The sequence below is a fragment of the Mobula birostris genome, chromosome 14 (assembly GCF_030028105.1).
Source record: "Mobula birostris isolate sMobBir1 chromosome 14, sMobBir1.hap1, whole genome shotgun sequence".
NCBI lineage: Eukaryota > Metazoa > Chordata > Chondrichthyes > Myliobatiformes > Myliobatidae > Mobula > Mobula birostris.
Window position 1 is genome coordinate 1,435,020 of NC_092383.1, and position 23,845 is coordinate 1,458,864.

At 48.6% G+C, this 23,845-nt stretch overlaps 2 protein-coding genes across 5 annotated transcripts in view; one reads left to right on the forward strand and one right to left on the reverse strand.

Moving 5' to 3' along the window:
• afg2b (AFG2 AAA ATPase homolog B) overlaps positions 1–1,502 on the reverse strand; it is a 54,700-nt gene extending 53,198 nt beyond the window's left edge. The window contains exon 1 of one of the 3 annotated variants that reach the window (XR_011889031.1): positions 188–1,502. Coding sequence is in view for 2 of the 3 variants with exons in the window: in XM_072277941.1 (XP_072134042.1) it covers positions 188–1,384 (1,197 nt within the window). In the remaining variant the exon portion in view is untranslated. The remainder of the gene's footprint in view (positions 1–187) is intronic. The other 2 variants (XM_072277941.1, XM_072277943.1) reach the window with 2 other exon arrangements.
• The window catches only part of LOC140209634 (AP-3 complex subunit sigma-2), a 62,843-nt gene continuing 40,337 nt past the window's right edge, over positions 1,340–23,845 (forward strand). The window contains exons 1-5 of one of the 2 annotated variants that reach the window (XM_072277945.1): positions 1,340–1,471; positions 1,570–1,645; positions 12,408–12,540; positions 14,432–14,638; positions 16,658–16,821. In XM_072277945.1, coding sequence (XP_072134046.1) covers positions 1,383–1,471; positions 1,570–1,645; positions 12,408–12,540; positions 14,432–14,638; positions 16,658–16,821 — 669 coding nt within the window. In that variant the 5' untranslated portion in view covers positions 1,340–1,382. Of the gene's footprint in view, positions 1,472–1,569; positions 1,646–12,407; positions 12,541–14,431; positions 14,639–16,657; positions 16,822–21,944; positions 22,058–23,845 lie in introns of those variants that run through there. The other variant, XM_072277944.1, reaches the window with a different exon arrangement.

Here is a 23,845-nt window from a genome sequence, read left to right on the forward strand (position 1 = left end):
GGGGAAGAGACCCATTTTGCAGCAGAACCGGGGTCCTGGTGGAAGTAGATAGGGAGTGGACAGGAGTTCACACCAGGAACAGGGCCGGGCCGGGCCGGGCTGTTGCCTGGGTCGCCGGCCGGTCAGGGTGACGGGATGCCGGGGTCCCGGGGATTGCGGCTACTCCTCCAACCACGCCGGCCCTCACCTCTCGGTCAAACCGCCCCGGCCTCCGCAAGGCGGGGTCCAAGGCCTCGGGCCTGTCGGTGGCGCCCACCAGCACCCAGCGCCGGCGCTCCGGGTTGTCGAGCAGGCCGAGGAGCTGAGCTAGAAGCCTGTGCTCGGCGCCCTGGTTCCTGCCCGTCCTCCGGGGAAATGCGGCGTCCAGCTGATCGACGAAGAGGAGGCAAGGCCGGCGCTTGGCCTCGGCCCCGGCCTGGCCGACGAGGCGGCGGAGGCGGAGCTCGCTGTCCCCGGGCCGCGGCCCGAGCAGCGCCGAGGCCGAGGCCTGCAGCACCGAGGCGCCCAGCTCCTGGGCCAGGCAGTGCAGCAGCCGCGACTTGCCCACGCCCGGCGGCCCGATGAGCAGCACTCCCCGCGGGCAGTCCAGGCCCAGGCGCGCCGAGGCCTCGGGGTAGAGGAGCGGCCAGGCCAGCGCCTCCCTCAGTGGGGTGAGAGCAGGCTCGGGGCCTGGCGCCGAGGCCTCGGCCGGGCCCCGGATCTCCGCCCGGTACCTCTCCAGGCTCAGCACCTCGGCCACCTGCACCTTGGCCCCGGCCGCCAGCAGCGCGGCTCCGGCGGCCGGAGGGTCCAGCCAGCGCACCTCGAGCAGCCGCAGGGCGCCGGGCCAGGCCGAGGCCTCGGGGCCCGACACCCGCACCACCAGCCCGGCGCTCAGGTAGACGCCCTTCAGCAGAGCGCGGACCAGCTGGGCCGGGGGCTCGGCGCCGCCGGGCTCCGCCACCACGGCCCGCACGCACACCCGCCGGGCCCTGCTGCAGCCCACGGCCTGCAGCTGCCCGAGGCCCAGGCTGAGGCCCCGGGCCCCGCGCTCCAGGAAGCCCGGGCTGGCGCACTTGGCGTCCAGCTGCACGAAGCCGTCGGCGAGGTCGGCTCGGGGCCAGGCGGAGCAGAGGGCCAGGCCGCCGGCTACACACACCCGCAGCGGGCCGCCCAGCCGCACGCCCAGCGCCGCCAGAGCCCTGGGCCCCATGCGGCAGCGCTGCGAGCCGCGATCCCGGGGCTCGGGCGGCAAGAGCCGCAGACCCGGCCCCTCCATTCGGGCAGTGGTGGCTCCCAACTCCCTGGGTCTCGGCTCCAGGCTTCCCTCGCGGCCGTCACCGCCGTCTCCTAGGCAACCGGGTTCACTTCCGCTGGAAGAAAGCCCAGCTTCCGGCTGCGCCATGAGCCGTATCTATAGCGACGACCGGTTGTCCGTCGGCCCCGTTAACCGGGAGCGGGTCCTGGGCCCGTGGGCTCCGGCGGCCCTGGGGTAAGGCCGGGCCGGGCGGGGCGGTGGGACTCGGTGGGCCGGGGACCGCGCTCAAGCCGGGGGTGTGGCGCTGCCCTGACGCGGTGATTTGTTTGCAGGGGCCCCGGGGCCGTGTTGGAGGGGGAGCTGCGGCAGCTGAGTCGGCACCAGATCGAGGACAGCACCGGCAGCAAGGTGAGCGGGCCCGGGACCAGGGGTACGGCGGTCAGGCCCCGGACCCTGGTCCGGTTGGGAGTCGGGGCTGGTTAGAAGTTGAGTGGGACTTCAGGCGGAACGGAGGGAGCGCGGCGCCGGCGGTCTGGTCACGTTCCCGGGGCGGTGGGTCTATAAAGCGGCCGGAGTCCTGAGCTGAGCGATGTTGCTACCGACATTCAGTCAAATCAAGTCGCTGTCTACAATGAAAGGCGAATTTCGGTGTTCCGAGGAGACGACGAGGGATCAGGTTATTTTACATCTGGTTCTGTGCAAGGAGAAATATTAATGCACCGTCTTGTAAAGAACACGAGGGAAATGGTCACCGTACGTGACCAGGCTAATCTGAAACCTTAAAGGACAAAACTCTGAAGGTACGAGAGAAAGTTGGCTGAGTGTATTGAGAAAAAGCATTAACCTATAAACAGTTGACAAGAAATGCCCAGCAGTTGTAGAAAGATGATTTTGCGACAAGTATACAGTGGATTCCAGTCAATTAGGACTCATTGGGACCAGGACATTTTTGGCACATTTAAGTGGCTGCCCTAATTAGCTGAAGTTCCATGGAAGTAGTTAAAAAAATATTAAAAAGAGTCAAGCTGGGTAACACATTATGTATTTAAATGAAATACAGATCAAATTAGGACGCAACCAAAACTACACAGTGCTATAGAACTGTAGTTGGTAATAGTTATGGATGGAGAAATTAACAAAATGAACGCGGACACCTGGTGCTGATAACGGACGGCCTTCATATAGTGCTTTTGACAACTGCATCCTCCAAATCTTCATTTTCATTGTAATGTTCAAGATGATTGTTGGTATCTTCAAATTTTCATAGGCCCTATCTTGTTGAAGTAGTGAATGTTCACTCCCAGCCATTTCTGGCATCTCCAAGCCTGAATTCTGAAACCACAGTGAGCAAAACAGTTCTGAGCACCACACATCAAAGTTGCTGGTGAACGCAGCAGGCCAGGCAGCATCTCTAGGAAGAGGTACTGTCGACGTTTCGGGCCGAGACCCTTCGTCCTGACGTTGACTGTACCTCTTCCTCGAGGTGCTGCCTGGCCTGCTGGGTTCACCAGCAACTTTTATGTGTGTTGTTTGAAATTCCAGCATTTGCAGATTTCCTCGTGTTTGCATTTTTAGAAACAGTTCTGAATTGTTTTATTGTTTACCTCGTGCCATCTATCGGTGACAAAAATCACTGCTTTTTGAACACAAATACATGCAACTGAAGTAACTTTAAAACTATTCTAAGCACGGTGTAGTGTCTAATGGCCACATGATGTGCATGGAACTGACACTGGTTAGAAACTTCAGCAACAGTCTCCCGTCCCAATTAAGTGCCACAGTGTCCAAAATAAATGAAGGAAATCCTAGTTATTTTCTCAATTAATTTTTGTTCCAAATAAGCAGCTGCTTTGATTACCCGGAATCCACTGTGCATTATTTTAAAGCACACCCCAAGTACCAGATAACCCACCCTGCATTGGAATTGTGAATGTTTTGATCACAATGGCGGCATCGGAATTAGGAACAGGCCTTTCAACCTTGTCCTGTTTTTCAGTGAGATCATGTTGGTCTGACGATAACCTCAACTCTGTACTCCAGACTATATTTGGTCAATGTCTGTCCCCTTGCGTTTCAAAGTGATTTCTACTTCTGCATTAGCGGTGCTCTGCTTCCATTTCCCTTGAGGCGTGATCTGTACATGCCCAGTCCCACAGAGCCAAGTATAAATTAATGACTGTTTTAATGACTGACCTTCATTTTTAAATGATCGTGCTATATAAGAGTATAAAAATTAGGCACAGGAGGAGGGCATTTTGCCTTTCAACCTCTGAAGAAGTTTCTTGTGATTTCAGCACTAAATATCTTGAGATTGTGACCCCTTACTCTGAATCACAGTTACCTCATCCAACTCTGTTGGACTTTGTAAGTTCGATCAGCTTCTTTTTCCCCATTTTCTCACCTCCAGGTCCTCGGTTAGAAGGTACAGGAGCCTCAGGACTCACACCCCCAGATTCAAGAATGGTTACTACTCTTCAACCATTAGGCTCCTGAACAAAAGGGGATAACTACATTCACTTGCCCATCCATTGAGATGTTTCCACAAGCAATGATCTCACGTTAAGAACTGTTTATCTCATTATCTCACGTTCTCATTGTTTATATTTGCAGTTTGTTGTCTTCTGCACTCGGGTTTGATCTTTCATTGATCCTGTTATAGTTGCTACTCTATAAACTCATACAGTATGACCACAGGAAAACGAATCTCAGGGTTGGTTGTATCTGTACTTTGATACTAACATTTACTTTCAATTTCGTTATGTATTCGCTCACATACCCTCATAACCACCATCCCAAAATTCAGTTCTAGTTTCCCCCACAGGAGGAAATGTCGTACATCCCACACTTCTGTGATTCCCATCCGCGCCCCCAATCCTGTTTTGTAAACGAATTCCCTCACTCTGCTGGGCTGGCCTGCAGTAGGTATGGGGGCAGCCAGTCCCAGTCCAGCTCATCCTCGTTTAAGTGGAAGTCTAGTAAATCTCAGAAATGGTTCTAGTGCCTAGTCCTTCCTAAGAAGGACTAATGCAGTTAGAGATTGGTTTTGTGGGAGAAGTCACAGGGTGGTTGTAGGTGGTTGTCTCTCTGACTGGAGGCCTGTGACTAGTGGAGTGCCGCAGGGATCGGTGCTGGGTCCGTTGTTTGACATCCCTCTCAACGATCCGGATGATAATGTGTTAAACTGCATCAGCAAATGTGCGGATGACACCAAGACTGGGGCATAGTGGATGGCAAGGAAAGCAATCGAAGCTGGCAGCAGGATCTGGACCAGCTGGAAAATGGCAGATGGCATTGAACGCAGACAAGTGTGAGGTGCTGCACTTTGGAAGGACAGACCAGAGTAGGTCTTACACAGTGAATGGTAGGGCACTGAGGAGTGCGGTAGAACAGAGAAATCTGGGAAGACAGGTCCAGAATTCCTTCAAAGTGTTGTTTCACATACATAGATAGGGTCATAGTGAAAACTTTTGGCATGTTGGTCTTCATAATTGAGTGTGTTGAGTACAGGAGTTGGTTTTATTTTGAAATTGTATAAGATGTTGCTGAGGCCTAACCTGGAGTATTGTGTGCAGTTTTGGTCACCTGCCTACAGGAAAGATGTAAATAAGGTTGAAAAAGTGCTTTCAATTCTCTTTGTTCCTCTGAGATGCATAAATCCTCCAGAAGCAACAGATTATTTGCTAATTTGTACTTGGCTCTGTGGGACTGGGCCTATACAGATCACGATTCTACCTGGTAACCTGCCAAATTTCAGATGGAAGGCATCAGGAATTGGCAACCCACCTCACTTTGACTTGTGTAGGATCTCACACAACCTTGACCAGTGACTTGGCTTCCACAACCAGTCATTGGGTATATTTAAAGTGGTCTTTGATAGCTTCTTGATCAGTCAGGGCATCAAAGGTTGCGGGGAGAAGGCAGGAGAATGGGGTTGAGAGGGACAATAAATCAGCCATGATGAAATGGCAGAGCAGGCGCAATGGGCCGAGTGGCCTGATCCTTGTCCCATGTCATATGGATTATCACCTATACAGGTATGGACACCAGATAAACTTGGGTCTTTGACAGAAACGTTGAACACATATAATAGACAAGACACACCATCCAAAATGGACTTTAGTGATGGATACAAAGACTCTACATAGACAGAAGTGCTGCACTGGAAAGCTTCCCAGTCGACTCTGGCGGGGGACAAGGCTACTGTCACTCGTGTGGCTTTGAGCCTTTTGTGGACATGAGGGAGAGGTGGGGCACTAGGATCAAAGCATCTCTCATGGGTGAAGTCACCGCCTTCTCCAGTATTGATTAGTGCCTGCGATCAGTGTGAGCTGGCCTGCTGGTTTGTAGCCAATCACAGGAAGGTCAAGGGTATGTTCTGTGGTCTGGCCTGACCAATCCTCTGTTCTCTTTCCCCTCGGGGACAGCGAATCTGGTTTGGGGTGCAGGCCACGTGGGCTCATTGGGCTCGAAGGGCCTATTACTGTTTTGTACCTCTTCACTTCACTGGAGGAGTTGTAAAAGTCCTCAAAAGAGAGAATTTGTAGACTGTCTAAGGGATGGCTTTTTAGAACAGCTTGTTGTTGAGCCCACTAGGGGATCGACTGTGCTGGATTGGGTGTTGTGCAATGATTCGGAGGTGATAAATGAGCTTAAGGTTAAGGAACCATTAGGGAACAGTCATCACAATATGATTGAGTTCACTTTGAAATTTGAGAAGGAGAAACTAAATTCCAATGTGTTGGTATTTCAGTGGAATAAAGGAAATTACAGTGGCATGAGAGGGGAACTGGCCAAAGTTGACTGGAAAGAGACACTAACAGGAAGGACAGCAGAGCAGAAAAGGCTGGAGTTTCTGCGAAAAATGAGGGAAATGCAAGACAGATATATTCCAAATAAGAAAAAATTTTTAAATAGAAGAAGGACACTAGAAACCATAGAACCATAGAAACTACAGCACAGAAACAGGCCTTTTGGCCCTTCTTGGCTGTGCCGAACCATTTTCTGCCTAGTCCCACTGACCTGCACACGGACCATATCCCTCCATACACCTCCCATCCATGTATCTGTCCAATTTATTCTTAAATGTTAAAAAAGAACCCACATTTACCACCTTGTCTGGCAGCTCATTCCATACTCCCACCACTCTCTGTGTGAAGAAGCCCCCCCCAATGTTCCCTTTAAACTTTTCCCCCCTCACCCTAAACCCATGTCCTCTGGTTTTTTTCTCCCCTTGCCTCAGTGGAAAAAGCCTGCTTGCATTCACTCTATCTATACCCATCATAATTTTACATACCTCTATCAAATCTCCCCTCTTTCTACTACACTCCAGGGAATAAAGTCCTAACCTATTCAACCTTTCTCTGTAACTGAGTTTCTCAAGTCCCGGCAACATCCTTGTAAACCTTCTCTGCACTCTTTCAACCTTATTTATATCCTTCCTGTAATTTGGTGACTAAAACTGAACACAATACTCCAGATTTGGCCTCACCAATGCCTTATACAACCTCATCATAACATTCCAGCTCTTATACTCACTACTTCGATTAATAAAGGCCAATGTACCAAAAGCTCTCTTTACGACCCTATCTACCTGTGACGCCACTTTTAGGGAATTTTGTATCTGTATTCCCAGATCCCTCTGTTCCACTGCACTCCTCAGTGCCTTACCATTAACCCTGTATGTTCTACGTTGGTTTGTCCTTCCAACGTGCAATACGTCACACTTGTCAGTATTAAACTCCATCTGCCATTTTTCAGCCCATTTTTCCAGCTGGTCCAAGTCCCTCTGCAGGCTCTGAAAACCTTCCTCACTGTCCACTACACCTCCAATCTTTGTATCATCAGCAAACTTGCTGATCCAATTTACCACATTATCATCCAGATCATTGATATAGATGACAAATAACAATGGACCCAGCACTGATCCCTGTGGCACACCACTAGTCACAGGCCTCCACTCAGAGAAGCAATTCTCTACCACCATTCTCTGACTTCTTCCATCGAGCCAATGTCTAATCCAATTTACCACCTCTCCATGTATACCTAGCGACTGAATTTTCCTAACTAACCTCCCATGCAGGACCTTGTCAAAGGCCTTACTGAAGTCCATGTAGACAATATCCACTGCCTTCCCTTCATCCACTTTCCTGGTAACCTCCTCGAAAAACTCCAATAGATTGGTCAAACATGACCTACCACGCACAAAGCCATGTTGACTCTCCCTAATAAGTCCCTGTCTATCCAAATGCTTGTAGATTCTGTCTCTTAGTACTCCCTCCAATAACTTACCTACTACCGACGTTAAACTTACTGGCCTATAATTTCCCGGATTACTTTTCGATCCTTTTTTAAACAATGGAACGACATGAGCCACTCTCCAATCCTCCGGCACCTCACCTGTAGACAGCGACATTTTAAATATTTCAGCCAGGGCCCCTGCAGTTTCAACACTAGTCTCCTTCAAGGTCCAAGGGAACACCCTGTCAGGTCCCGGGGATTTATCCACTTTAATTTTCCTCAAAACTGCAAGCACCTCCTCCTTTTCGATCTGTACAGTTTCTATGATCTCACTACTTGTTTCCCTTAATTCCATAGACTTCATGCCAGTTTCCTTAGTAAACACAGACGCAAAAAACCTATTTAAGATCTCCCCCATTTCCTTTGGTTCCGCACATAGTCGACCACTCTGATCTTCAAGAGGACCAATTTTATCCCTTACAATCCTTTTGCTCTTAATATACCTGTAAAAGCTCTTTGGATTATCCTTCACTTTGACTGCCAAGGCAACCTCATGTCTTCTTTTAGCCCTCCTGATTTCTTTCTTAAGTATTTTCTTGCACTTCTTATACTCCTCAAGCACCTTATTTACTCCTGCTTCCTATACACGTCATACAACTCCCTCTTCTTCTTTATCAGAGTTGCAATATCCCTTGAGAACCAAGGTTCTTTATTCCTATTCACCTTGCCTTTAATCCTGACAGGAACATACAAATTCTGCACTCTCAAAATTTCTGCTTTGAAGGCTTCCCACCTACCAATCACATCCATGCCAGAGAACAACCTGTCCCAATCCACGCTTTTTAGATCCTTTCTCATTCCTTCAAATTTGGCCTTCTTCCAGTTAAGAACCTCAACCCTAGGACCAGATCTATCCTTGTCCATGATCAAGTTGAAACTAATGGTGTTATGATCACTGGAACCAAAGTGCTCCCCTACACAGACTTCTGTCACTTGTCCTAACTCATTTCCTAACAGGAGATCCAATATTGCATCCCCTCTAGTTGGTCCCTCTATATATTGATTTAGAAAACTTTCCTGAACACATTTTACAAACTAAACCATCTAGACCCCTAACAGTATGGGAGACCCAATCAATATATGGAAAATTAAAATCCCCTACCACCACAACTTTATGTTTCCTGCAGTTGCCTGCTATCTCTCTGCAGATTTGCACTTCCAATTCTCTTTGACTATTGGGTGGTCTGTAGTACAATCCCACTAATGTGGCCATACCTTTCCTGTTTCTCAGCTCCACCCACAAGGACTCAGTAGACAAGCCCTCTAATCTGTCCTGCCTGAGCACTGCTGTAATATTTTCCCTAACAAGCAATGCCACTCCCCCATCTTTCATTCCTCTGCCTCGATCACATCTGAAACATCGGAACCCTGGAATATTAAGCTGCCAGTCCTGCCCCTCCTGTAGCCAAGTTTCACTAATTGCTACAACGTCATAATTCCACGTGTCAATCCACGCCCTCAACTCATCCGCCTTCCCCGCAATACTCCTAGCATTGAAATATATACACCTCAGAAGATTTTTACCACCGCTCACAACATTTCTATTAGTGGATTTGCTTGAAATTTTAACATCATTTATTTTCACCCCAGCCACACTGTCAGCTCTGGTACTGTGGTTCCCATCCCCCTGCAAATCTAGTTTAAAGCCTCCCCAATAGCACTAACAAACCTCCCTGAAAGGATATTGGTCCCCCTGTAGTTCAAGTGTAACCCGACTCTCTTGTACAGGTCCCACCTGCCCCAGAAGAGGTCCCAATTATCCTGAAATCTGAAACCCTGCTCCCTACACCAGTTCCTCAGCCACTTGTTCATCCTCCAGAGCAACCTATTCCTACCCTCACTGGCACATAGCACAGGTAGCAATCCTGAGATTACCACCCTCGAGGTCCGGCTTTTCAACTTCCTACCAAGCTCTCTATACTCACTGTCCAGGACCTCCTCACTCTTCCTTGCTATGTCATTGGTACCGAAGTGCACCATGACATCTGGCTGATCACCCTCCCACTTCAGAATGTCATGCAATCGATCAGAGACATCCTTGACCCTGGCACCTGGGAGGTAACAAACCATCCTGGATTCTCTGTCACGACCACAGAACCTCCTATCTGCCCCTCTAACTATCGAGTCCCCTATCACTACCACTCTCCTCTTTTCCCCCCTCCCTTCTGCACTGCAGAGCCAGACCCAGTGCCAGAGATCCGGCTACTACAGCTTGTCCCAGGTAAGTCATCCCCCCCCAACAGTATCCAATGCGGTATACTTGTTGTTGAGGGGAATGGCCACAGGGGAACCCTGCTCTGCCTGCCCTTTCCTCTTCCCTCACCTGACAGTGACCCAATTTCCTGTCCTCTGCTCCTTTGGCGTAACTACCTCCCTGTAGCTACGATCTATAATCTCCTCATTCTCCCGAATGATCCGCAGTTCATCCAGCTCCTGCTCCAGTTCCCTAACGCGGTTTGTTAGGAGCTGCAGCTGGATGCACTTCCTGCAGGTGTCGTTGTCAGGGACACCGGAGGGCTCCCTGACTTCCCACATCCTGCAAGAGGAGCATTCCAACATCCTGCCTGGCATTCTCTCTACGCTAGACAATCTGAACAAGAAACTTACCAGAACCTACCCTGGCCTCTACCTGTTTGAGCCGCTGTATATGGTGGTCTGCTTTTTAAACCTTGGCGCGCTACATCACGCACCTGCGCAGTGCAGACCCTTCTCCCCGAGCAGTTTAAAAAAAAAATGACTTTTTCCACCCGAATTCTTCCGCTCACTTCTTTAGCTACTTGCTTCAACTGAAACTACCGTGGCTGACAAGTGAAATCAGAGCCAAAGTAAAAGCAAAAGAGAGGGTATACAAGGACGCCAGAGCTAGTGGGAAGATAGAGGATTGGGAAGGTTTTAAAAACTTACAGAAGGAAACCAAGAAGGCCATTAGGAAGGAAAAGATGGATTATGAAAGGAAACTAGTGACGAATATCAAAGAAGATACTAAACACTTTTTTAAGTATATTAGTGGTAAAAGAGAGTTGAGGGTAGATATAGGACCAATAGAAAATGATGCTGGAGATATTGTAATGAGAGATGCAGAGATGGTAGAGGAACTAAATGTGTATTTTGCATCAGTCCTCACATTGGAAGACATCTGCAGTATTCCCAACATTCAAGAGTGTCAGGGAAGTGAAGTTTGTGCAGTGAAAATTACGACTGAGAAGGTGCTCAGGAAGCTTAATGGTCTGAGGATGGATAAATCTGGACTTGATGGAATGCACCCTCAGGTTCTGAAGGAAGTAGCTGGAGAGATTGCGGAGGCATTGACAATTATTACAGAGTACCTGGAGGCACATGACAAGATAGGCCAAAGCCAGCATGGTTTCCTGAAAGGAAAATCCTGCCTGACAAACCTACTGCAATTTTTTGAGGAAATTACAAGCAGGGTGGACAAGGGAGATGCAGTGGATGTAGTGTACTTGGATTTTCAGAAGGCCTTTGACAAGGTGCTTCATAGGAGGCTGCTTAGCAAGATAACAGCCTATTACAGGGAAGTTATTAGCGTGGGTGGAGCATTGGCTGATCGGCAGAAAACAGAGAGTGGGAATAATGGGAACCTATTTTGGCTGGCTGCCGGTTACCAGTGGAGTTCCACAGGGGTTGGTGTTGGGAGCACTGCTTTTTATAATGTATGTCAATGATTTGGACTATGGGATTAATGGATTTGTGACTAAATTTGCCGATGATACAAAGCTAGTTGGAGGAGCAGGTAGTGTTGAGGAAACAGAGCCTGTGGAGAGACTTAGATAGTTTAGGGGAATGGGCAAAGAAGTGGCAAATGAAATACAATGTGGGAAATTGTATGGTCATGCATTTTGGTGGAAGAAATAAACGGGCAGACTATTATTTAGATGGGGAGAGAATTCAAAATGCAGAGATGCAAAGGGACTTGGGAGTCCTTGTGCAGGGTACCATGAAGGTTAACCTTCAGGTTGAGTCGGTTGTGAAGAAGGTGAATGCAATGTTGGGATTCATTTCTAGATATGTAGAATATAAGAGCAAGGATGTGATATTGAGGCTCTATAAGGCACTCGTGAGATCACACTTGGAGTATTGTGTGCAGTTCTGGGCTCCTCGTTTTAAAAAGGATATACTGACATCGGAGAAGGTTAAGAGAAATTTCGTAAGAATGATTCCAGGAATGAAAGGGTTACCGTATGAGGAATGTCTGGCAGCTCTTGGGCTGTATTCCCTGGCGTTCAGGAGAATGAGGGGGGATCTCATACAAACATTCCGAATGTTAGAGGGTCTGAACAGATTAGATATGGCAAAGTTATTTCCGATGATAGGGGAGTCTAGGACAAGAGGGCACGAAGTCAGGATTGAAGGACGTCCATTTAGAACAGAGATGTGGAGAAATTACTTTAGTCAGAGGGTGGTAAATCTGTGGAATTTTTTGCCATGAGGGGCTGTAGAGGCCAAGTCATTGGGTGTATTTAAGGCAGAGATAGATAGGTTCTTGATTAGCCAGGGCATCAAAGGGTACGGAGAGAAGGCAGGGGAGTAGAGATGACTGGAAGAATTGGATCAGCCCATGATTGAATGACAGAGCAGGCTCGATGGGCTGAATGGCCTACTTCTATAGCTTATGGTCTTATAATTGGCTAAAAAAGTGGGTTATAACAGCAAATGCAAATTTTATTTCCTTATTTTCTTAATCTTAAAATGGTATACTAATATACATGAGACTAAATATGCATTAAGTATGCTGATGAAGGGTCTCAGCCCAAAACGTTGACTATTATTTTCACAGATGCTGCCTGATCTGCTGAGTTCCTCTAGCATTTTGTGTTTTGCTGTATTATATTTAATCTTTTTAAATATTTTTCAGTATCGATACTTCATTTTGTATATTAAACCAACAAAAATCCACAAGAGAAAGTTTGATTCCCGTGGGGTGGAGATTGAACCAAACTTCAGTGATACCAAGAAAGTCAACACGGGCTACTTGATGTCTTCTTACAGTGAGTACACGCGGTTGGCTTGTGGATACACTGCTCCCTCTAGTGGGAAATCAGGCTCATTGCAGTTTGGTGGAGGTCGCTGTATCCCAGTGACCTTCATCTCCCTCACTCCTGTCTTCATTCCCATGGTATCCTGCCCTACTCTGTTTCCGTGTTTCCTTACAACATTAAGTCCATGTAGCCTTACAGAGCAATCCTATTCTCCTTGTTTGTTTGTTGTTCCTCTCTGTGCCTTGTGATGCATTGGGTGGAAACCTTGCTGTTTCTTCAGCATTGTCTTTAACTGACTCGATGCTCAGCCCAGCACGGAAAGTGTACAAGGAGCCGGCCGGATTCGAACCCGGGACCACTCGGCTCAATCTCCGGTGCAGATGCCACTACACCATCGGCCGGCTATTCCCATCATTTACCCTTCTATTTATTTCGAGATACAACGGGCCCCGGTGAGCCCACACCAGCCACACCCAATTACACCCATGTGACCACTGAACCTACTCGTAGTTCATAGTCCGAAGACATTCCACGTCTTTGAAACGTGGGAGGAAACCAGGCCACTGGGAGGGAACCCACGTGGAAGCAGTTGTACCTGGCTCACTGTGAAACCGTTACAGTTACTGCTACGTGTGACAGCAGTTGTACCTGGCTCGCTGTGAAACCATTACACTAATCCCTACACTACCATGCATACCCTTTGTCTTTCCTGTGACCTACTTACTCTTGTGTTACCTCCAGAATCTACTACATGGGGTAATTTTTAGCAGCCTATTGATCTACCAGTCTATGCTTCTGGGATGTGGGTGTGAACCCACTCAGTTAGCAAACGAATGTGCAGACGCGCAGGCGAAGAATGTGCAGACACAAGGCGCATACACTTTGAAACACGGAGGCACACACACCCACACATGCACAGCCACCTTCACTCACAGGTACGTACAGACAGACACAGTTATGCATGCTGGGACACAGACACCCACGCAGGTGGGCGCACACGGGCACAGACACAGGCGGGTGCATGGGCACAGACACACAGGCGGGCACACGGGCACAGACACAGGCGGGCGCATGGGCACAGACACACACAGGCGGGTGCACACGGGCACAGACACGCAGGTGGGCGCACATGGGGACAGACACAGGCGGGCACACGGGCACAGACACGCAGGTGGGCGCACACGGGCACAGACACAGGCGGGCGCACATGGGCACAGACACGGGGGCGCACATGGGCACAGACACATGCAGGCGGGCTCACACGGGAACAGACACACAGGCGGGCGCACAGGCACAGACATGCAGGCGGGCGCACACAGGCACGGACACGCAGGCGGGCGCACACGGGCACAGACACACGCAGGCGGGCGCACACGGGCACAGACACACGCAGGCGGGCGCACACGGGCACACAGGCGGGCGTACATGGGCACAGACACGGGGCGCACATGGGCACAGACACATGCAGGCGGGCACACACGGGAACAGACACACAGGCAGGCACACACGGGAACAGACACACAGGCGGGTGCACACGGGCACAGACAGACACAGGCGGGCGCACACGGGCACAGACAGACACAGGTGGGGGCACACGGGCACAGACAGACACGGAGTCAGGTGTGAAGCCAGACTGCTGGAGCCGTAAGGCAGCAGCAATGTGATCTACACCACTAGGTATTGAAGGTTTATGGAGACCTGGTGCAGAAGAGGAGTTGAGGCCAGTGAAGATCAGCCATGATGACATCACGGGTTTGGTGGGCTGAGTGGCCTCCAGCTGCTCCTGATTGGTGTTAAGTGATCAATGAATGGGTTCAGAGACTGGGGGGTGTGGGGTGGATGGAGGGTTATTTGAAGGAATTGTGGAGTCTGACTCGGCCTTTGTTACTTCACACGGTAGAGGTGGAAGCTAAAGGACAGTCGGATAGGATTTCAGCAGAGGAGTTGAAGAAGTTGATTTACAAACCGGAGCTGGCACAGATCTCTGAGAAACACACCCCTGGTGACAGCCTGGCTTTCTGGATCACTGAGGAAGAGATGAAAAACATTGACTTGGAGATTGGAGACACATTGCGCCTGAAAACGAGGGATGACAGCCCATTTATCCGTGAGTGCTTCATTCTGTAACAGGCTGTTCTTGAATCTGAAACATTCAAGTGGAATTTTTCCATTTAGGAGGGCAATAAACAGCCTCCAGAACAAAAACATCTCGCTCTCGCACTCGCACTCACACACGCTGGCTTGCACACTCACACACTCTCTCTCTCTCTCTCTCTCTCTCACGCACACGCACACGCACACATGCACAGACACACACACACGCTCGCTCGCACTCTCTCACACGCTGCTGGAGTAACTCAGCATCTGTGGCGGGGAATAAACAGTTGATGCTGCCAGCCTAGACCCTTCAGGAATGGGGCAGAAGCTGGAATGAGAAGATGGGGGGAGTGACAGGAGTACAAGCTGCCAGGTGACAGGTGAGACCACGTGAGGGGGAAGGTGGGTGGTTGGGAGAAGGGGGAGATGAAGAGCTCTGCCCCACCATTCAGCGTAATCATGGCTTATCCGCGCTGGCCTCAGCTCCCTGCGGACGGCCCCTCTCTGATTGTGTTGGTTGTTGGTGCAAACGACACATTGTGAATGTTTTAAACTTGGCCAGCTCCATCATGGGCAGTAACCTCCCCAGCACTGGGGCATCTTCAGTGACAGCATTCGTCATTAAGGACCCCTATCACCCAGGACAAGCCCTCTTCTCAGAGGAGGTACAGGAGCCTGAAGACACACACTCAACATTTCAGAAACAGCTTCTTCCCCTCCCTGTGAACACTATTCACCTTTTTCCTCTCTTTTTGTACTACTATTTAATTTAATGTTTTTTTTTACATTCATCAACTGTGGGATTGAGTTCAAGAGCCGAGAGGTAATGTTACAGCTGTATAGGACCCTGGTCAGACCCCACTTGGAGTACTGTGCTCAGTTCTGGTCACCTCACTGCAGGAAGGATGTGGAAACCATAGAAAGGGTGTAGAGGAGATTTACAAGGATATTGCCTGGATTGGGGAGCATGCCTTATGAGAATAGGCTGAGTGAACTTGACATTTTCTCCTTGGAGCAACGGAGGATGAGAGGTGACCTGATAGAGGTGTATAAGATGATGAGAGGCATTGATCGTGTGGATAGTCAGAGGCTTTTTCCCAGGACTGAAATGGCTAACACAAGAGGGCACAGTTTTAAGGTGCTTGGAAATAGGTACAGAGGAGATGTCAGGGGTCAGTTTTTACGCAGAGAGTGGTGAGTGCATGTAATGGGTTGCCGGCGACAGTGGTGGAGGCAGATACAATAGCGTCTTTTAAGAGGCTGTTGGATAAGTACGTAGAGCTTAGTAAAATAGAGGGCTATGGGTAACCCTAGGTAATTTCGAAGGTAAGGACGTGTTCGGCATAGCATTGTGGGCCGAAGGGCCTGTATGGTGCTGTAGTTTTTCTGTGTTTCTATACTGTATATTCTTATTGAAAGTTGCAGTTTTATTACCATGTATTGCAATGATTGGCTGCTACACATATTCCAAGGCATAGGCCAGTGATACTAAACTGTTCTGACATTTCACCCAATGTTTTGATGTGCATGTGACAAAAAATACTAATCTTATCTTTAGCAGTTTCAGATCACTGTAACACTCAAATTCCTGATCTTTAACAGTCAGATCACTGTTTCCCTCAAATCCCTGATCTTTAATAGTGTCAGATCATTAGTTCCCTCAAATCCCTGATCCTTTACGGTGTCACATCACCGTAACACTCAAATCCCTGATCTTTCATGGTGTCACATCACCTGATCTTTAATAGGGCCATATCCCTGATTTTTCAGTATGTGATGGCTGCTGTACGCTGGCTGAGTGTGATGGATTATGTATGTGATCTTTCCACACGCTGCAGTCCTACTGAAGGGTCTTGGCCTGAAACGTTGACTGTTTTCCATAGATGTTACCTGGCCTGCTGAGTTCCTCCAGCATTTAGTGTGTGTTGCTTGGATTTCCACACATTTATTGTCTGTTGAAGAACTGAAACCAAGCAGGCCACAGGAAGATGTGCTGTGCTCTCAAGTAACACAGGTTCTTGGTTTTCAGTTACGTTGGTCAAAATGCATACAGGAACCGTGACAAAGTGCAACTTTGCAGGGGATAAAAAGGCAGGAAGTTCTTGGACAGACAATATATTTGCTACAAAGTCGAAAAATGAAGAAGAGGCTAAAGAAAGTGGCCAAGGAGAGGGGGCTGACGAGGATGAGTGGGTAAGATGTCAACAAAAAATCTACATTGCATGAATTTTGGGAAATGTGGAATGAGATTATTCATCCATGGTGCAGGAACAGACTGTTGGCTTTCCTTGTTTGCCATCTGAAATACCTGAAGTTGTGCTTCCACTTGAATAGAGGGGGTTGTCACTCTTTGTTATTGGACGGTCTGGTAATCGGAACCAGGGCTGGGTAGAGATAGTTCCTGACTTGCTCACGTCCCCACCCACACCTTCGCCCCCCCCCCACCCCACTGACGACTGCTTCTGTCTACAGAGCTGACGAGTGTGTTGTAAACCTGAGCCTGGTTTTCAGATGAACTCGGCTTCTCCTCCAGCTTGGTTGTATGCTCCAGAAATGATTTGTTTCATATTTTCAATGTTTAACAAATGTTCTTGCCTTCCAGGATGATTGAAGACCCAGGCAGTCAGTGAAACAAAGAAACGGGACCCTAACAGCAAAGTCTATCTCACTCATCTTCATCTTCAAATCTGTTTATGAACATTTACTCTGACTGTATAATCTGTTAATGTTAAAACTGTGGAAAGTTTTCCAGAGAATCTTAGTGCTTGACTCAGAAGTTCCCTTTGGCTTTGAAGGAAATCTTGTGTGGAAGCCCCGGCCATGTGGTATGTCGTCTAATTCAACTGTTCATCCTTCCAGTCTAGGTGGTACAAACACACGATTCCTTGGGCAACATCTTCCAGATAGCAAATTTCTCAAATTATTTCATTTTTTCTACACCTTTGTCTTGTTTGTGTTACGGAAACTGTTGGAGCCTGTGACGTACAGTTTGGAACTCAATGGAAGGGTTTAGCGCCATGCTGTGTCCGGAGAGCTGCCTCAAGGAGATAGAGACGGGAGGCCAAAAAGTACCGAGAACACAAGCTGACTCCTAGAAAAGACCAGAGACAGGGCACAGGGTCATGAACAACTCCATCTTGAAGCGGCAAGGAAGACTGAAGCACTGAGATGAATGCGGTGGGGTCACCGACGGCTCCCAACAGAGATGGTCAGCAGCTGGATCAGCAATGTTCGGACCCGGGTCAGCTGTCACTCTCTACGGAAGGACTGAGTTTGTCGGCTGCTCTCCTCGTATGCAGATGAAAAGATATTTATGATATTCTGAGATCTATGTACGCTATATTGGTTTCCTTCTGTTTCTCAGTGTTTCCTTTCTGTGGCCAGTTAGCAATGGGTGAGCTGTTAATTTTTGTGTGTAAGGAGGGGTTGGAGGTTTGGTGCTACTATTACTGTTTTTTGTGAGTGAGGGTGTCCGGGGTCGGTGATTGTTATTATATCTGTTTTTTCCTTCAGGGGAGGGGGGTCTGCGAGCTTGTTTTTTTTTTTGCGCTGGGGGTGGATTTACGGAACTGAAAGTAGCTTGTCTCAGTGCAGTAGGGAAATGAAAGATTTGAAAAGGAGTAAACATTAACTTTATCTGTCACATGATTTGTACGGTTTGTGTCTATGGCCAGCCCAGTCTGTTGTGCTGGAGGGGCAGCTCACAGTGTCACTATAGCAAACCCCACTTACTAACACAGAGCATAACACTATTACAGCCGAGGGCATTGGACTCTGGAATTCAATTCTGCCATCCTCTGTAAGACAGTGTGAATGTTCTTCCCTCCTGCTTGTCAATTTCCCCTGCATGCACCGCTTTCCCCCACAGTCTGAGATGTACTAATTAGTAGGTTAATTTGTCATTGTAAGCTGTCCTGTGATTAGGCTAGGGCAAATCAGTGGCTGCCTTAGAGGGCCAGAAGGGCCTATTCCGTGCTGTATCTCTAAATATAATCCTAACCGGTTCGTCTCTGCAATGTGGCAGGAAACCCACATAGTCACGGGGAGAACGTACAAACTCCTTCCGGGCAGCAGAGGCAATGGCTGCTGCTGTGAAGTGTTATGCTATGTGCTGCCCTCTCAGTTCTCACTAAATACGTAAAGTTGCAGGTTCAGTGAGAGAACAGTCCATTATCAGGAGACAGAGTTGAATCCTTCACGTTGATCGGACGGAACTTGTACTGGAGTTCTGCCTGTAGTCTGCTGATTTAGTTACAGTGACAAGGCCACTGGAAATGGTGGTGAGGAGAAGCCCATCATCTGTAGCTCTCAAGGGGGTGAGTGGGAAAGATCCTCCGGAGGCTCCAGGAGTGTGGAGATCGAAACTATTGCAGGAAATACTGAACAAGGATGTGCTATACCATCCAGACTTTCTGTGGTCTATGAGATCAGAAAGCTGGGGAGGAAGAGATGTGAAGGCAGGTTAGAGACACTAGTAGGGAGCCGGTAGAACTCTTGAACTCTCTCTGTGGTCAGCAGCTGGAAATAACAGATTTTTATATTCTTTTGTTAATAAATCTTGCTGGTGAAGAATACTTCACACTCATTTACTCTGTGAAGTATATATATTGCTTTAACAAAATTTCACTTTTCTAAATGAATAAAGGTTAACTAATATTTTCAAACTTTCAAATCGATGTTTTCACTTTACCTCTGGTACTTTGGAGAACTCTGTGTGAGCTGTGTTCAGTGCCACCATTGGTGTGTGGTCAGCAGGAGGCTGGTACAGTGGATTGTTACGATCATTGGTGCACAGGGCTGTTATACCATCTTAGAGCAGCTGTAACATTGTCCCAGTCCCTTTAATGTGTGAAAAAGAACATAACGTTTTCAGATAGAGAAAATGTCAGTCCTCAAAACAATATGACTGAAGAATTAATAACAGGACATGGTGCAATGGCAGAAATCCTAAATTATTTTTGATTGGCCTTCATGGTAAAAGAAGCTAAAACAATTGATAATCAAGGAGTTTTGAAGAGAACTGCTAATCATCTTGATCACTTGAAAAAAAAATTTGTAATCTAACCAAGCTAAAGTCCAACGTCCACTGGATCCGATGGCCTACTTCTTAGTGTCTGAAAAGAAGTGGCTAAGTGACCACAGAGATGGTGGTTACGTTGACTGTAGTCCATATAAACCACTCCCACCCTTAAACCTGCTCCTCATTCAGCAGGCGTGGATCACTGAAACCTTCAAATCTGCTCCCCCATTCAGCAGTCATAAACCACTCCAACCCTCAAATCTGCTCCCCCATTCAGCAGTCATAAACCACTCCAGCCCTCGAACCTGCTCCCCATTGGGCAGTCATAAATCACTCAAACTCTCAAACCTGCTTCCCATTCGGCAGTCATAAACCACTCCAACCCTTAAACCTGCTCCCCATTCAGCAGATGTAGACTACTACAACCCTCGAACCTGCTCCCCATTCAGCAGTCATAGATCACTCCTACCCTTAAATCTGCTCCTCATTCAGTAGGCGTGGATCACTCCAACCCAGAGAGAGAGAGAGGGAGAGTTTTGCACAGGTTGGGGAGAAGAGTTTAAAAAAGGAGCTTTTCACGGGGCTCAGGGCATCATCGGCAGACCAATTGATTCGCGATTCATTGGCAGGACTAAGTAAAAGTAAAGCGGAGCGGCCTTTGTGTGAGTGGACCAGTGCAGGAGTGGCGATCTGAAGCTTTGGCTCAAGAGATTTCTGTGAGGAGGTACAGGTAAGCAGCAGGAGAGGCTTTTGTAATGGATTGAATAAAAAGTCACTAAATTACAGCTAATTAAATAAAGTAGGGATGATGCAGGATCAGGCGATGAGCTGCAGCTGCACAATGTGGGAGCTGGTGGACCCCATTGTGGTTCCTGGTGACCATATCTGCAGCGAGTGTTGGCTGCTCGAGGAGCTCAAGCTCAAAGCTGACAACCTGGAATCTGAACTTCAAACACTGTGGCACATCAGGGAGGGGGAGAGTTCCCTGGATTCTCTGTTTCAGGAGGTAGTCACACCCATTAGATTAGCTGCTTCAAATTCAGTCTGTGGTCAGGGACAAGAGGGTGTGACTGCGAGTGAGGTGGGTACTGGGATTCAAGAGACAGTGCTGGAGGAGCCTCGGCCCTTGAGCTTGTCCAGCAAGTCTGAGATGCTTGCTCCCTGTGTGGATGAGAGTGAGGGCTGTAGGAAGGTTGAGCAACCCAACTGTGGCACCATAGTTCAGGGAGCCATTCAAGAGGGGGGAGAGAGGAGAAATGTAGTGATAATTGGGGTTAGTATAGTCAGGGGAATAGACAGAATTCTCTGTTGTGAGGATAGAGTGTACCGAAGACTGTGTTGCCTGCCTGGGTTCAGGACATCTTCTCTGACCTGCAGAGGAATTTGTAGTGGGAGTGGAAAGATCCAGTTGCCATGGTCCATGTGGGTACCAATGACATAGGTAGAATGAGGAAAGAGGTTCCGCTGAGGCAGTTTGAGCAGCTCGGGACTAAATTATAAAGCAGAACCAAAAAGGTGATAATATCTGGAATACTACCTGAACCACATGAAAATTGGCATAGGGTCAAGAAGATTAGAGAGTCAAATGCATGGCTCAAGGATTGGTGTGGGAGAAGTGAGTTTGAATTCATGGGAAATTGGCACCAGTAATGGGGAAGGAGGGAGCTGTGCCAATGGGACGGGCTCACCTGAACTGTGATGGGACTTGGATTCTGGCTGTGGATAGGGCTTTAAACTAAATAGTTGGGGGGGGGGGGTCAACAGATTGTAGAAGTATGAATAATGTAAAAAAGAGAAGTATGGATAAGGATGAAAAAGCAAAAGATAAAAGAGAAAAGTAAGATGTATGGTATTCTTTTCAATCTCTGCCATGATGAGTTCAAAATTCAGGTGGGAAGACACACGAATGCAATTTATTGAATCTCAGTTGAATCCGTTCTTGCGGTTCCAGAGTCTGCAGATGCGGGATATCCAAACCAACGCACACAAAATGGAGAGGAACTCAGCAGATCAGACAGCAGCTTTGGAAGAAATTGAACATTCGGCCTTTTTTGCAGAGGCCTTTCATCGGGATTCTTGATGAGGGGTCTCAGCCCGAAACATTGACTGTTCATTTTCCTCCATAGACGCTGCTTGGCCTGCTGAGTTCCTTCAGTATTTTTTGTGTGTTTGACCCATTCTGAGGGTACAGGGGAAAATGGCAGTTTGTTTTGCCCATAGTGCACCGCGCACTGGAATGTGCTCTATTCATGTAGTGGGCAGTCGGCCACGGTAGGGGGCAGCAGAGAGCCGGAAGTGTTGGTGCGGCGGAAGTGGGTCAGCGGCGGCCGGGCTGGGAGGATGATCAAGGCGATCCTGGTGTTTAACAACCATGGCAAACCGCGGCTCAGCCGTTTCTATCAGCACTTTGTGAGTGGCCGGGGCCGGGGCTCGCTCTCACGGCCATCAGACGCGGCGCGGACCCCTCCCGTCCCCGACCCCGCGGTGAAACTCCTCAGCTTCGCCTCCATCACTGGCTGTGACCGCCGGTTCCTCTGACACTGCTGGGGCTGGAAACGGGACCGTGTTTCAGAGACGTGACCAGGAAGGGAGTGAGGGTCAGCTGGGATTAGCTTGGGCTGCACGGAATGTGTAGGCCGAAGGGCCTGTTCTTGTGCTGTTCAGTGTAATACAGTACCTCAGTGTTCGCTTTTCAACAATCCGTCAATGGTTTAAACCGGGGTTTCCCAACCCGGGGTCTACAGACCCCTCGGCCAGTGGTGAGGGGTCCCACAAAAAAGGTAGGAACCTCTAGTTTAGGCGACAGTACAGATGTTTGCACTTGATAAAGGATCCAGCAGTGTGGTTGATGGCAGGGAAGACAGGTTAGACTACAGAAACCAACCAATGGGCCAGGTGAATGGACAAAGAATGGGAAATGGAATTGATGTAGAAAGGTTGTATTTTGTGGAGGATGAACTGGGCACTTTACAATGCCTCAACATTTTCTCTTTTGGCTCCTGTCACTTTCTCCAAACCAAAGCTGTGGGCAGCGTTTTGTGTTGCTGAGGATTTCCAGCATCTTGTGTTTAACAGCTGTAGGTGAGACGCACCTGGAGTTCTGGTTGCCGCACTATAGGGGTGATATTAAACAGGAAGAGATGTACAGCGACTGGAGGGCAAGAGTCATAATGACAGGTGGAGACGGCGTTTCTCAGAGCTTCAGAGGCTGAGGGATGAGTCTACAGAGGTTAACAAGGAGCGTAGAACATTGAAGAATACAGTGCAGGATAGCCCCATCGACCAATGATGTTCTGCCAAACTAATTAAACTATTGACTTCTTATCCCTTCTGGCTGTCCATTCCCTCACGTTAATGTGCAAATTTCAAGCCTCTTGAACTCCTCTATCAAATCTGCCCCTGGCGGAACACTGCAGGTACTCATTACTTCCGAGTGTCTCCTTTGAACAATGAGCTTTCCCCTCTCGCCTTAAATGCATGCCCTCTGCTATCAGACATTTCAACCCTGGGAAAAGGTTAATAGCTGTTTCCAGATGTGGCCTAACTAGAGTTGTATAAATCTGCTATTTCCTGTCTCTTGAAATCATCGTCTAGACCAATGAAGGAAAGTGTGCTGTCAACCTGTACAGCCAGTTTCCACGTACACCGTTACCACGCAGTCAATCTGAGCAGCCACTTTGTGTACATGGTTACCACGCTGTACACCTGTTCAGACAGTTTCCACGTACACTGTTACCACCCTATCAACCTATTGAGACAGTTTCCACGTACACCGTTACCACCCTGTCAACCTGTTCAGTTTCCACGTACACCGTTACCACCCTGTCAACCTGTTCAGACAGTTTCCACGTACACCATTACCACGCAGTCAATCTGAGCAGCCACTTTCTGTGTACACCGTTACCACGCTGTACACCTTACTACCCTGTCAATCTGAGCAGCCGGTTTCCACGTACACCGTTACTGCACTGTACACCTGTTCAGTTTCCACGTACACTGTTACCACGCTGTACACCTGTTCAGACAGTTTCCACGTACACCGTTAACACGCTGTACCCCTGTTCAAACAGTTTCCACGTACACCGTTACCATGCTGTCAATCTCAGCAGACAGTTTCCACATACACCGTTACCATGCTGTACACCTGTTCAGACAGTTTCCACATACACCGTTACCACACTGTACACCTGTTCAGAC